Source organism: Papio anubis, chromosome 14, assembly GCF_008728515.1.
Source record: "Papio anubis isolate 15944 chromosome 14, Panubis1.0, whole genome shotgun sequence".
Lineage (NCBI taxonomy): Eukaryota > Metazoa > Chordata > Mammalia > Primates > Cercopithecidae > Papio > Papio anubis.
In genome coordinates, this window is record NC_044989.1 from 90,113,816 (window position 1) to 90,128,999 (window position 15,184).

At 49.1% G+C, this 15,184-nt stretch overlaps 1 protein-coding gene across 4 annotated transcripts in view; it reads left to right on the top strand.

Moving 5' to 3' along the window:
- Positions 1 to 446: 446 nt before the first annotated feature.
- The window catches only part of PAX8 (paired box 8), a 66,896-nt gene continuing 52,158 nt past the window's right edge, over positions 447 to 15,184 (top strand). For 2 of the 4 annotated variants that reach the window (XM_017947869.3, XM_017947870.3), the window contains exons 1-2: positions 447 to 561; positions 921 to 1,020. In XM_017947869.3, the coding sequence (XP_017803358.2) occupies positions 996 to 1,020 (25 nt within the window). In that variant the 5' untranslated portion in view covers positions 447 to 561; positions 921 to 995. The remainder of the gene's footprint in view (positions 562 to 920; positions 1,021 to 15,184) is intronic. The other 2 variants (XM_003909154.5, XM_003909153.5) reach the window with 2 other exon arrangements.

Here is a 15,184-nt window from a genome sequence, read left to right on the forward strand (position 1 = left end):
CTTGCCCACAGCCCTGAAAGCAGGCTCTACCTAAAGCATCAGGCATAAAACAGGAGTTCCCTCCTTCCTTTTACAAAAGAAAAGGCTGTTTCCTGGTGAGCAAACCAGGGGTGACAGGGGGCAAGAAGGGCATCCTACAGAGACCATTCCTCTTACTTCTGGTGGTCAGTGACCCAGGAGGACCCAGAGAGCCTCATCCTCAGGCTCCTAGGCCTCCGTTCCCCACTCCTCCAATATTTCCAGGCCTGCTGAGTTAGGGCTCAGCTGCCTCCCTCTTCCCTCCGCTGGAAACAGAAGCTCCCAGCGAATGTTTCTAACTCCTGAGTCCACTCAGCCATGTCCCCCTTGCAAAATCCTCCCCTTCCCGCACCCCCCTGCACCCAGCCAGCCAATCCGCGGCCTGCGAGCCTCGCCAGACCCATCTCCCAGGGCCTCAGCGGGATAAAACCGGTTGGCGATGCCGGGTGGATGGGAACAAACTTCAGAAGGAGGAGAGACACGGGGCCCAGGGCACCCTCGCGGGCGGACCCAGGCAGTGAGGGCCTGCAGCCGGCCGGCCAGGTATGTCACCCAGGGGTTAGCTGGAAGCTGGCTGTAGTGAGGACCGGGAGATGGAAGAAGGGAGAGGGTCCCAGGAAGCCTGGCAGCCTTTTCCCTCCCAAGTTAAACGGGATAAGACTGGGACAGCGGAGGGAGTGGGCACGCAGGTTGGAGTCTGGAGCTTCAGCGCACCCTCAATCTTTGGTCCTCCTGGGAAGCCTGTTAGCTAGGCCGGGCTGAGGTTGGCCCTACTTCGCCTAAAAATCCTCCTACTCCTGGCAGACGATGCAGGTTGTAAAGGATAAGGCCTGGGGAGGGGGCCTGAGGATGCAGGCATCGAATCTCATCGCATCTCATGCCCTTCTCCTGGGTTTGTGCAGGACAGCGGCAGGCGCGGCCCGGACCTGCGTGAGTAAGCCCAGAGCCCTCGGCGGGCTGCGAGCGACTCCCCGGCGATGCCTCACAACTCCATCAGATCTGGTAAGAACGCGATGTGGTCAGGACCCCCAACCCCCGCGCAGCTGAGCGTCCGTGCGTGCGCTGGATCTCGGGAGCGTATGCACGGGATTCTCGGGACCCACCCGCGTGGGGACCCAGCTGGGGGCGCCTGGGGCCTGGCCCTTCGCTGGAGCCGCCTCGCTGTTCTCGGGCACTGGGGTTCCACTCGGCCAGCTGAGCCGCCCTCCCCCGGTCTTGGTTTCGAGGGACCACACGGAACGGTGAGGGGATCTCTGTGGAGTTAGAGGGGGTTTCCTTTGAGCTCCATTCCCAGTCTTGCATGGCGCATTAGGGTGGACATTCTTCTTGCTCTGTCCCTGGGCTGCACCGGTGCTGGACTGGCCGTTTCCCCGTCCCCGACCTCTGAGCCCTCTTCCTCGGGTGCGCGCAGTCCTTCCCAGTGACTCCCCTGGCTGGACTGTGAGCTCCCCGCATCTCTCAAGCTAAAGGGAATAGAGCCGGTGGTCCCGGGCCTGGGAGCCGGCAGCGCACTCAGGTGCTCTCCGACTCCTCCTGGCCCAGCACTGGGCAGGCAGGGAGCCGCGCGCGGGGCGTCCGGCTGGTGAGGACTAAGCTGCTCGCGGAGTCGAAACCCCCTCCCCACCCGCGCCCGGGAACAGGGCCTTCAAAAACACTCGAGCTCCCAGGCCGCGATGCCTGTTTTCCCCCTTCCCAGCCAGGGCTGGGCAGGGTCTTTGCTGGGAAGGAGCTCCAGGGTCGGGGCTGGTGGGTGCAGCCGTCCCCGCGCGCAGCGAGTGCGGACAGCGGCGGAGGCGCAGCGCGGCCCGCGGTGATGGATGGAGCCTGGCCAGCCGCAGAGAAGGCGATTTATGGGGCCAGGGCGCATCGCTATCGATTTGGGCCGGCGAAGTGAGAGGAAATCAATATTTCAGAATGAATTCTCCGCGAGTATGAAGTCCCGCTCGACAAACGGGACATTTGTTATAATAAGGAGGGTCGGATCGGGCGCGGAGCGCGGCTGAGATCTCTATTTAGCCAAGCGCACGGCGGGGCCCGGGTTGTGCGGCGCAGTCTCCAGTCCCAGGGCCAAGGCTCGACTAGGAGGGGAGCGGGAACCCCCTGGGGCGCCGAAAGATTTTTTACCTGGGTTCTCTCTAGAGCTGCAGACGAAGTCAGCAGAATGCTCCCTCCCTGCCCCCATTCCCCTCAGAGAGCTGAGCCAGAATAGTCCGGCTGCCCCCAGAAGGCGCGGGGTCCCTTCAGGGGCCTCAGGGTAGAGACCTCGCAGCCATTCCCCTGCTCAGCGAGGTTGGCGAGACCTGGGACCGAGTAGAGCTGCCTGGCACCTCTTTACGGTCCGCGCCCTGGAACCACGAGCGCTCCTAGGCCACTTTCTAAGGTCAGGATCAGGTTTTAGCCCCTTAGTCTTTAGCCAAACCGTGGTACAATACCACACATCACCAGGACCATCCTCGAGGCCGAATATGCAGTGCCCGGTGCCCGATCCCATGCCAGGCTGGTCCGTGGCACTCTGCTCGGCTCTGGAGGTCCATCTTTCCTCCTGACCTTCCCCTGACCCCTCCGGCGGTGGCAGGAGGAGTGGATGCTCTCAGAAGTCAAATTTACTGGGCAGGGCTGGACCCTTACTCTCTGTCACTGCCCAAGAAATGAGACGATGTCCCCGTCCCTCAGATGAGCTTTTTTTTTTTTTTCTTTTTTTTCGGCTACTTATTTTCATTCTAGAAGTACTCATTAGAATAAATGGGACTAGAGTATGGAAAGAAAAAAAAGGCACAATTTATTTTTACTGTAGTTTTAATCAGTATCAGTCCCAAATGATGAGATGCGTGCTTTCCCATTAGCTCCGACGCAAATCGCGCTTGGGTTTTGGGAGGGAGCCCTCTGCCCCTGGACCTACCAGAGGGGCTTCTTCTACCTTCTTTCCAAAACAAATAAACAACGCGGCAAGGGAGGATGAGACTTTCTTCTTTAGTTTAATTTAAATGCTAATAAAACAAGAAAACAGCCTGTAACAGCACAGACTGTTGAAGGCGCTCCCCGTTTCTTTTCTGAACCCTCCCTTTGGCAAACCTGAGGGAGAGGCCCTCCGTCTTTCTTATCAGTTTACCTGACACTGTTGTCTATAATTGGAGCTAAATTCATAAGCGGACACCTCTTGTTTTTACAAGCCCATTTTCTCTCAGGTTTTAGCAGCTTCCCCCTTTTCCCCAGGCACCTCCATTTCTGAGTTCGGCAGTGCTTAGGGAGCTCCCCTGTAAGTTTTCTTTGAGCAGAGCCCGGGACGCAGGCAGCGACACGGCTTTTCGCGGGAGCGAGGCCGAGCGCACCCTTCCCAATAACCCGAGACGCTCAAGAAAAGTTTCGTGCGCGGCCTTCGCCGCCCAGCCTGCCACGGCTCACTCTCGCCTCGTCGTTGACTGGTCTTGCCTTGCAGAGAGTCTTAACATTGTCTTTCCGACAGATTTATTCTGAAGGAATGTTGAACGCGAATCATTCTAATGTGCGCAGGTCAGCGATGGGCTGAACGTTCCTTAAAATCGTTATTTTTGTTGCATCAGGGACGAAATTCTCTAAAGCAAAAACATTTTTTAAAAAAATTCAAAGATGCAGAAGAAATGATAAATGCCCCAGTGAGAACAATACTGCACCAGCGAGGAAGAGTTTTGTGAAACCAAGTAGGCTGTCATTAAAAGTTGTCTTAAATAACTTGTCGCAGCCCACTCCCACTGGTCCTGAAAATAGTTCATTCAAGTGGTAAAATTAGACAAGGCAGAGGACGATGTCTCTAACTTCCCTGATCTGAGATCTAAAGCCCCATTCCTTCCTCTTGGTTTTAGAATTGAGGAAAGGGGAACAAATGCATTTGGAAAGGATCTGTTTTCTTCCCAGGTTTCCTGCCTGGGTTGAAAATAAGGTTTCAGGGAAGGGAAGCAGCTTTGAGGAACATAAAGAGGTATTGGGGTTCATCAATTCATCTTTGTTTCAAGACGGTCTATCCCCCCCACCCTCCTCAATGCAACTTAATTAGGAGATAATTTAGCTACCTTGTGAATTAGTTTTAAGATAAGTATCTTTTTAAGCTTTGTCACTTTAATTGCCCCACTGATTGATAAGAAGTAATTATTTCTAATTGACACTTTTTTGATGTCTATTGGAAGCATTTATTTGGAACTTTTTGGGGGTAGAAGGAAAGTTAATTAATGTTATCAGTCTACCCCCAAAAGGACTCTGCCTAATTTTGTTGAAGAAGACAAAGGAAGTGAAGGAAACCAAATAAAAAAATCAATCTCATGGAATTTTAATTATTAAGGGACACTGTGGTTCAAATTAGAGGGCATCTACTAATATAATATGTCAAAAGGTTCTATTTATGGCCTCAAATCTCTAATTTATTGAGATGCATTTTATAGGTATTCATTTTCCTATGGATACACTCAAAGGCCCTTTATATGCTGCCTTCATTTTGGAGCAGGTTCCTCTGCTGTGTAAATAATTTTTGTGAAAAGTAAAATCTGTCGACCTTGGTATGCCCAGAAAAAATGAAATCATTTTTGTAAGAGCCAATTGTAAGCAAGATTTACTAATAGTCATCCTTGTTCTGTAATTATTGATGGAGTTGGGTATAAAGGTGAAACTTTACTTACAGTGACATGCCTTTTCATACCTAAACTTTGGAGTAAACAGTTTAATCATTCACATCCTCCAGAACATTTTGCTGTGAGAGAGAAAGGAGTGAAAGAATAAAGAGAAAAAGAAGGACACTGAAAGGAGGCGATGGGGGTGGAGAGGAAAGAAAGGGAGAAGGTAGCTGGAGAGAATAAAATGAAAGCATTTATTTCAGAAATGAAGATAGCCAGGTGCGTGGAACCTTTGCCATTCAGTATAAGAAAATCGAAATCCTGCTTTAAAAACACATTTTTGTTAATAGCAAATCTCTACCACAGTCTCTAAGCAACCCCTAACCACCATGGGATACCCCTACTTTTCTACACATTTTTTTAAAAGGCAGAATTTTAGGAAGCTGGCAGATCCGGATCTTGGATATCTGGCTGTCAAAGTCTTTATTTGGGGTTATGAAAAGGAAGCAAGAAAACACACATTGTGCTCTGGGATTTATAAAGAGATTCGAGTGTTGTTTATATTTATTTCGTTATTAAAGCCCCTGTGATCCTCATCTCTATTTTGTATGCACAATCTTTTCATAGATCGACTTGTGACTTACTGATATAGGAAAGCATTCCCACATTAACCCAAAGGAGACACATACACACATGCACACACACGCACGCCTGGAATGAGAGAAACACAATCACACAGGACGCTTTCCTATCAGGTTGATTTCAGCCAGTGCCTTTTTCAACCACTCATTATAAAATCTTGTCTGCTGTTATTGATGTTTCTCCCAGATTATGGGGAGCTGCAAGAATGAGGAAATATTTTAAATGAAAAATAAATTTAAGACGTACAAACATCAGATAATATCACATACCAACCTCACTATTAGTGAAATTGAAAGAATATATAAATAATGCAAAAAAAAAAAATCAGCAAGGGAGAGTTTAGTAATGGAAAATTCCCCTGCAATTAAAGGAAACGGTAATTTAGTGAAGATATGCCTGAATGAATTACCATTTATTAATTGGTTCTCATAAAAACAATTTGTGTGTGTGGCTTGGGGAGGGGGATGTTTAAAGTATATATTGTCCATAGATAAAGCTCCTCAAATATTCATATCAAATTATGTTGTTATCACATTCTATTTTGTGAAAAATCCCAAGTCTCTCACTGGCAAGTTTCACCTGTATGCAGAGAGCTTGAATGCAAAGGAAAGGAGTCCCATCGAGATCAAAAAGAATAAAACCGGTTCCCGCTTCTCTTGGTACATTTCCAAATCTGAAACGAATGAGGAACACACTGGCAGAGTCTTGTATGCTTAGGAACATCCAAACCGGGCCCCAAGAAGATTCCCCGAGGACCCGGCTCTTCTGGGGCACAACTAGCTGGGGCAGAGGAGGGCTGCTTTGTGGTTCTGGTCCCCCAGCCTGCTCCAGCATCCTCGCCAGCTCAGGCAGGAACTGCAGTTTGTAATCTCAGCCAGGAGCTTGCTAGGGTTGACTGGTGCATGGATGTGTTTACTTTCTCTCGCCACAGTTGGTCTGTCTTCAGTTCTAAGCATTTTAAAGCTGCTCTATTTATCAGTCCAAGAAGTGCTGAGTTCTCAGTTGAGCTGAGAAGCTTTGAGCTCTATGGTTCTGAGTATGCGAGAAGCCAAAAGATTAATGAAACTGTTTCATTTAAGAAAAAAAAAATGTTTTAAAAAGTGGAGGCAGGGGAATGAACGAGCTCACCTTCAAGGCTGCAGATTAGTTTTGCTTTTGTTTTCGTTGAAAACTTGGGGGCACTGGCCCCCACCGGGTCCTCATTCTCTTCAGAGATAGAACTCAGTATTGAAAACACCCTCTAAGAGAGGAGAATGTGCCCTCACGTTATCTTCTCTTAGCGGGTGTAGAGTTCTTTGCGGGAGGGATTCTTTCCGAATGCAGATTGGAACACCTTAGCCCAGGTTCTTCTGGGGAGGGAGCTAACACACTCTGCCTAGGAAGTGCAGGCGATGACTACTTTCAGCAGGAGTTCTAGACATTCCTTTCGTGGGGAAGGAGTACAGAGCATGACAATCCAGGAGTCTCTTGGCTCCTGAAAACTCCACTCTCCCAGACAATCCCAGTTCATCCAGTCAGTGGTCAGTGACCCTGGGTTGGATGGAGTCTCTGCTGGAAGAAGCATCCAGTCTTCTTTGTTTATCTACAGTAAAGACACTTTTAAGTAGATCTTGAGGATTCGTAATTATTTCCTTAGGGCCAGAGTTAGGGCTGACAAGACCGTTTGGGTTGCTGAAAGCCCCTCTAGACCCCTCCCTTGGCCAGATAGAAGTACGATGAGCATATTTCTCTTATATAAGCCACCGGCCAGAAAAATCTTCATGGGAAGGCTTCTGTCTTAAACCTGTAATTCACGTCACTGAGTCTGGGCTTTACCTTGCTTGGCTGGGGGTTCCTTCCCCAGGAATGGGCCTGGGTGGAAACCAGCATCTCTTTACTGAGCCATGTCCAAGATCAAGGGAAAGAAAGTCCAAGAGTCCCCCAGGGATACTTGGGTTCCATTTCTGTGTTTCTACCTGTGGACCCTCCATAGTCCTGAATGCCATAGAAGACACTGGCAATCCCTATGGCTCAGCCCAGCCAGCCTCACAGCTCCTCCTGCTCATTTACATCCAAAGAAGGAGAACAGCTGCACAAGAGCTGAGCAGACCTGGCACTTAGTGAGCCCTCAGTGAATGGAAGCTGTGATTCTCCCCTCTGAGGACTGCCACAGGTGTGGTGTGGTGCTGAGAGCAGAAGTATGCATCCTATCATTTAATTCTCACAACTCTGCCAGGCAGGTATTGCTATTGACATTGTTATAGAAGAGAGGGGAAGGAACTGATGTTCAAAGAGGTTGGTATGACTCCAATTCCCCTTTCCACTGCTCCCTACCTCAACCACCCAAAGTCCAACTCATCAGAACTCGGCTACTAGATGATCGGCACCTGCAATCCTAGTGGAAACTCCCATCAGAACCCTTGATAAGAAGGCTCAAGTGGTTGTGCTGGCAGTGACAGGCAGGGCCTTCAGTGTATCAGTTTGCTTTCCTCATCAGTGTTCCCCACTCTCCAGTTTAATTAAAATACGCCCCTTTCCAGTATGGTTTTCAGTCTTCCCATCTGTGAAATGGAAAAGTGGTTCCTGCCTGGATGCCTCTCCTAGAAGTAGCTATGAGAATAAAGGAGATTATCAGTCACTTGGAAAGGCAGAGGGAGGGTGGCCTTACTTTCACACATCCCCCCAAGGCTGCCGTGTCTCCATCTGCACTGGAAAAAAAAAGCAGCTATCCTCAGGCACCACACGTTGAAGGACCCCGGGGAACTTACTTCCCTAACTTGGCATCTCCAAAGTACACTCAGCCTCCCTACCTAGGTTCATTTCGGATGTGATGCAAATAGCTTCAGAGTTGCTGGGGAGGCTTCCCCATGCTGTTAGGGGCCAGCACTGGGCGCTCCATCCACAGACAGCATAGCTAGGAGTGGTGGCCACTGGAGGTGCCGGTTGTTATGTCCCAAAGCTTAGGTTCATCCCCTCTGGCACTTCCTCAGGATCCCTCTCACTCAGGGGCTTAAAGGCAAGGGGCATTTCTCTTTGGAATCTCTGCAGAGGTTCAGTTTTAGAATGTTAGCTTGAAAGAAAGGGCTTTTAATGTTTTCACGTTTTCATGTAGAAAGTAGCTGCTTAGCTCCCGGGCTCTCAGATGAAAACCTGTCTTTGGTTTAAGCAGAGGGAGAGATTGAGAAAGAAAAAATAATTCATTCATCCCTGCTTTTAACTTTTTTTTTCTTCTGTCTTCAGCCACAATAATATTGGATTTTTCTTTTGTATTTGTTTTCTTAAATGGCCTTGGGGTGACCTGGGTAGTTAGTGCTAATTAGTCCACTAGGACATATTGTGACTGTCAGGGCAGCACAGCAGAAGGGTCCAGGAGCTGGTTGGGTGACACACCTAAAAGAGAAATGGCTTAATCTGCTGCCATCGGTGTGTACTACAGTGTTTGCGCACACCCAGGCCCTCTGTGTGTGTTGCAGTTTCGATTCTTCGGCATCTCCAGGAGGACAGTAGAACTATTATTCTTGGGATAAACTCAGGGGCCGTGTGGTGTCAAAAGGGTAAGAGACTTTTGAAATCAGCTTGAAGCCAGAGTGAAAGCCCCTGCCCTGCAGGCAGAAGAAGGCGAAGCCCGGGCTTCCTTCTTGGCCCAGACCTTGCTATTTTTGTGCGAAATTAGTCAAGTCAGTTGTCTCTCTGGGCTTGTACTTCCTCGTCTTTATAAAATATGGTGATGTTGCGGGGCTTCTGGGGAGTCATGTAAGTAAAACCTGTCTCCTCACCTGGCACACAGCTGCCACTCAAGACACTTCTCCATGCTCCATGTAGTAGTCACCAGGGAGCAAAGTCTCCAGAACACATTCCCAGAGTCCCATTGTCGTCGTATTTCCTGTGAAATGGCCACCAGTAACTTGAAACCCAGCACTTTGTTCCATTTAAAATTTAGGACAGACTTTCTAATATTTCATGTGGACAAAATAATAGATCTACCACCTAGGAGTACTGGGATTAAATGAAGGGACGCATGGAAAGTGCTGGCTATGACCTCTGCGGCTGTTATCTGTTGTTACCACAGCCTGAAATGGAAAAGGACGCCTTAGTTCACTTTACCAGAAAACCCACTCATAGGGAAAACACTAAGCTTTTGATAGAGTGGCTGTCTGTGGACTGTGTGTTGAAATTCAGAACATTCTAAGGACTTAACAGATTTGGTCTTTGAGCAAAAATGAGCTCAAGTGGGTTTGCAGTTATGCTGTGTGTGCGGCTGAGACAGGACTGCAGGAAGACCAGTAGCTGTTTTTAATTGACACTGTATCATATATTTATTTTTTAAAAATTAAATCCACGAATCCGGTGCCGCCTTCTCTCTCTCCCTCCCTCCCCACCTGCCTCTGTCTCACAATTTTCTACTTTGGGTAATAATAATCCAGCTTTGGCCTGATAGCAAACCCTGGTTGACATTTAAAAGTCTCTGTGATTAGCTGAGCACCAAATCTCTGACTTAAGCTTTGCTTTGCTCTTTTGCTTCAACACTGAGCAAGGTAGAAGGCACCTCTACAGGGCAGGGAGCTGGAGTCTTGCTCTTCCCTTTCAAGAAGGCAGACCTGCAGAACCAGGAGGGGGAATGAACGGACAAAACAACTCACTGGTAGGGAAAGGACTGAACACTAACAACCCGGTCGGCGGGAGCACCGAAGGTCATTTACCTTGAACAGTTGCCCCAGCACAACTATGCTGTGGCTGTTGACAGATAAACCCTATCTGGCTTTCTCGAGTCTGGTCCCTCATTGTTCCAGAGCCAGTGTGTTCCATGACGGTCTACACCAGGGCTCCATCTCAGGGCTGCTGGACAGTTTGTGGCAAAATGTGGCAGGGCTGTAGGTACAAGTGCCATGGAAACATTTCTGCCAAACGAAAACGCTTGCTGGACACTTCCAATGCCTAGGTTCCATGCCTTCATAGATACGCAAACTTTCCCCTTTCTAGGCCTTACATCTCTTTGGCAGTATGACAAGACCTGGGTCCTTCGAGCCTTGTGGACCTTCCTGGGCCCCCCATATTCTCTGGGGACATGGCAGTACCCCATACCAGGAAGGTCGCCATGGCCCACGGCCCACCCCCACTGCTGGCCATGGGGCTGTCTAGACAGGTGCTCCACACTGTGACAGGCCTGCCTGGGCCTCAGGGCTCCCCCTTTTGCAGGTGGCACTTGCTTTCAAGGGTCCTGCTGACAGTGACACAGCTGTTGTCCTGAGACTCTCCTTTCCTTGGGGCCTGGCTGGGGCCCATGCCGTGTCTGCAAAGCACTTGGTCACGTGCTCCCCACATTCCAGCTGTCCTCACCCAACCCAGCTCCAAAGCCACCTCCCCGTGAAGCTGTCCATGATTCCTCTTCCTCCTCCCCACCTCCCCAAGGTCTCCTAGCACTCTGCCTGTATGGCATGCCTTGCAGTCCAATTTTTGGAGAAGGCTCGATCTCTGTGGCTCTCAGCTTCCAGACTTGAGCTACTTGAGCACCTGGGAGAATGTATGCCTCGCACATCTCAGAAGCTTCATAGGCTTTCATGATGCTGGTCTACCTAGATCCAGATTGTTCAAGGCTACGGGGGGCTCACAGATGAGATTCTATCGCCACATTTTGCCAGTGAGGAAACTGAGACCCAGAGAGGTATGTCCCGACCCTGGTCCCACAGCACTTGTGGCAGAGCAGACACTCCATCTCATCACTAGGACTCTTTCCATGACGCTGTAGTGACTTCCAGGGCATGTTGAGGTTAGAGTGAGGGCTGACCCAACCCAGGGAGCCTTTGCTGTGGCCTGTGCTGCATAAGCAGGACCCAAGGGAATGAAGGGGCCTCCTTCACCTGCTGACAGGGACTGGAAGGCCCAGTGACAGCTGCTGAGACAGACACAGATCCATGCACACTCACATGCATGCACACACATACACAGCATATGTACAATACTCACATCCAAACATACAGACAACCCGGTGGGATTAGGGTGAAGCAGGAAGGCACCCAGGGTGCAAAATTCAAGGAGGCTCTCCCTCTCTGGCTCATGCAAGGGCAGGGTTGGCCCAGAGAGCAAGTGCCTCCTTAGACCTTGTAGCCTGGACGCCTGGCTGTCCTCACTCTAGTCTCCTGTATCCATATTACACACACACTCATACCCAGTTACACACACAGATCACAGTACTCACAGACATACACATGCACACATGAATACAATATTCCCCATCTCACACACATAAACATACTAAAAGTAAGCCTTTAAAATGTACAAGTATGTGAAGACTGTCCTAGGTCCGTGGGTGATGAAAAAAGACCAGAGAAGGCTCTGCTCTGAGAGACCCTGAGAAATGCAGCTGTAAAGTTACCGGTGTGATTGATGAGTACTGGCTGTCCTCACAATTGCTAGAAAGGAAGTCATAATCGACGCACTGGTAGGGTGTAAGCTATCCAGGGAATCTGCTCTGTGCTGTGCATCTATTTAAGCATGAGGTCACTGACATGTGACCTCCCTGTTCTTGCAACTTGTGGTTTAAGGTCTGAGTAGATGAATACCAGTGTCCAACTATGAGTCCCTCCTGGCCCCAACCCCTCACTGAAGTTACAGGTCATGGGTAGTGTTGCAGCCCTGTAGAGACCTTTTGGTCCAGCATTCTTGTTTTCACATAAGATCTGGGAGCAGCCAGTCATTTGCCTGCATCAGCCCCTAGCACCACTGGGTCTCTGAGGTTCACAGTGGCTCTTCTCAGATAAGGACAGAGCTACCAAGTGGGCAGCAGCAGTAGTGGCAGGACTCATCCACTCCAGGACTGACCTCAAGGTCCCCTAAGAATGAAGCACTGAAGGCAGGTGGTTGCCAGCTAGCATGGACGGGCTTCTCTGCTCAGCTCAGGATATTCTCTCTAACATTCTGTCCTTGCTCAGAATTCCCGGGCAACTCTGCGCCTGAGACCCCTCAGCCCCAGGCAGTTCAGGCATGCTCTCTCTACTACACTGTAAAGGAGAAGTGTGAACGCGAACCTCAGTCTCATGCACAACACCGAGCTTGTTTCGGCACCCACGTGAACTGCATTTGTCACTATTACACACAATATGGTGCCATCATGCATATTTTATACATTTGATCAGCCAATATTTATATAACTTTCATAAATCAGTGATTCTCAAACAGTGTTACCCTATAGGGTGGGCAGAGGTGCTGGTCAATATAACAAAACTGAACAACAGTGGTAGGAAAAAGGTACACTTGTACTTATCTTCAAGTTTAACATGTAAATTTTTTCTGTTCAATGGCCTCTACCTCATATTTTTTTTTTTTTTAGGATCTGGGATTGGACTTAGCAAAACATTATGATTTTCAAGACGCTGAGCTCACTGTTTTGTGGCGTTCTTTGCAGAACACCGTGACCTTCTGGGTGCCCCATGTGCTGACAAGTGTCAGAACAGTGGGTGTCCAGCTGACGTGAGGCTGGACTTGCGTGATAGGCACGTTGTGGCCATAGCTCCCCGCTCTGTGAAATGATGAGATCGACATGCCTCCATCCATCAGTAGGATCCCCAGCATGGAGAATTTACACTGTCACCCTTCAAAGAAAGGAGCCAAGTCCTGGTCCCTCCTCTCACCTTGACTTTCCCAACAAAACACCCTTCTTTCCTGGCACCAGTATAGCATGTGTGTGTTGGTCATTTAGGAGCCCAGGTGCCTTGTGGCAGAGTAAAGACACACACGGAAAAAGTGGTATTTTCTTACTCAGCATCCCGGAGCACACCTGGAACATGATGCCCTCCTTGAGATTTCCTTTAAAGACCCTGTCACCCTTGAGGTTTCCATCCCAGCTACCCATAGAAATCATTACTTCTTTTGTCTTGCTCTCGGCTGCACAGACTTCTTGGTCCACCATGGAGAGGGCTTCTGTTCCCAGCCATCCACTGTCCTGTGGTGAACCTCTCTCCTCTCCTCCTGGCCCATTTCTCTCCCAAGTGTGTGCTCAGTCAGCACCATGTGGTCAGATCATCTCAGGTTTTGATCCAGCTCCTGAAGAAGCACTGAGTGCCCCTTCACTCTCTCACTCTGACTCCCCAGCACTTGGGCTTTGCTGCCTCTGTGTCTGGAGTGCTCCACGCAAATTTCTCACCCCAACCGCCGACGTGCTCAGTTACCTTCAGTTTTATGATGTGCCCTCACCCAATCACGCATCCCCTGGCCACACAAGCCTCAAGATCTAACTCCAAATTATTTCAAACAGCATTATTACTCAACTATTCAATTTAGTATGTCAATGTCTACTGAGCCCCTCAGTGTGGCCAGCAGGGAGTTAGGCTTTGGGGTTATGGAACTCAGGAGACCATGCCTCGGCCTTCGTGCTGACATTCTAGAGACAGGAAAGCAAACTGAACTTTCACCACAATCACAGACAGAAAGCAAAGGCTTCAGTCCAGATAGACACAAAATGCTGAGCAAGTACGAGAAGGAGGCATGCTGAGCTGTGACCGGGTCAGGGTGGGATTTCATAAGGTGGCTCAGAGGGAAAACCAGCCCCAGCAGAGATGCGGAGTCCCAGGAGCGTGTGCAGGTTCCAGGCACCAGCAGTCAGCCCTGGGTGAAGGAGACAGCAATGGGAACATGCTCAGGGTTCAGCCCAACTGTGGGGGCTTTGACAAGAGAAGCTAAGCTACGGTGTTAATTCCAGTGTGCCATTAGAACGTCCGAGTAAAGTGCACTCGATGTATATGTTTTAGGGCATTTTATTCACTTGTGCATGAAACTTCCATCCTCCCCTGGCTTGACCTCAAGCTTCTGTTGTTGGCAGTTTTCATATCCTTCTTGGCTGTCTTGTCACAGCTGCATACCTACTGACTCTGTTGTCTTCAGGCTTTGCAGTGCTTTTATTAAGTGGAAAAGCCATGGCAATAATCTATGATAGCTAGGTTATTCGCTTTATCAAAATGTGCTGGTTTCTCTCCTCTCTTGGCTCTGTTTCAGACAAACTTAGCCTGGTGATTTTCCAAAATAATCAGATTTCTCCTTGCACTTCCTTTTAATCCAATCATTAACAAGCATTTTCAGGCAAACTGCTGATGTACAATCTGAGAAGACTTTCTCCTACCTCCGTGGCCCTATTTCCCACTATTTCCGTATGCAAACCCATGGTTCCAGCCAACTAGTCATTGTTTCCAAAATACACCATGTACATTCTCACCTCTGTGTCTCTGCCCATTCAATGCAGCTGCCTGGAACACCCTTCCCACTCCCACTTCCTTGACAAAGCCTCAGTCAAGCTCCACCTTCTTCCTAAGACCTTTTTAGATACCCTCTACCTTTAGTGACCATCCTGTCTGACCTTCCACTGCACCTGCTCTGCTCCACTCCCCGGGTACTCAGTACCTGTTCCAACAAATGTCACTTAGCTTCTTACCGTGACAAACTGCCTCTGAGCTAGAAAAGAACAAGAATCCTTTCAGATTTCTCTCTATCCCCAGCACCTTACACAAAATCCTACTTGAGGAGTGAGGACTCCGCAAATGTCTGGGCTGCTGTTTTTCACCTAATTCTCGAATAACATTTTTTATTGCTTCCTCGGTTGACCCAACTTGCACATTTGAGTTTTGTATATGAAGTTTTTCCAACATGAAATATACCTGATCCTTTCCCATGATATTGCCATAATTAGTTTTCTATTTTCTTCATAATAATTGGCAATAAGGGAACTGAGAAAACGAGAAATGCAGTCTTTGAGGGAACCTGATGCAGCCATTGAGGCCAGAGCTGCCCCACTGGGATACGTGCCTGGTCCTAGGGGCATCTTGCAGGCACAGAAGCCTGTGCTTGAAGGCCAGATAGCCAGGTTGAGCAGCAATGGGCACTGGGAGTAAAAAACACTGGCAAGTCTGGGGAGTTCTGAACCAGCAAGAGACCTTCCTAGTGGATGCTGGGTGTTGACTTGGCAGAGTGATTGGTCA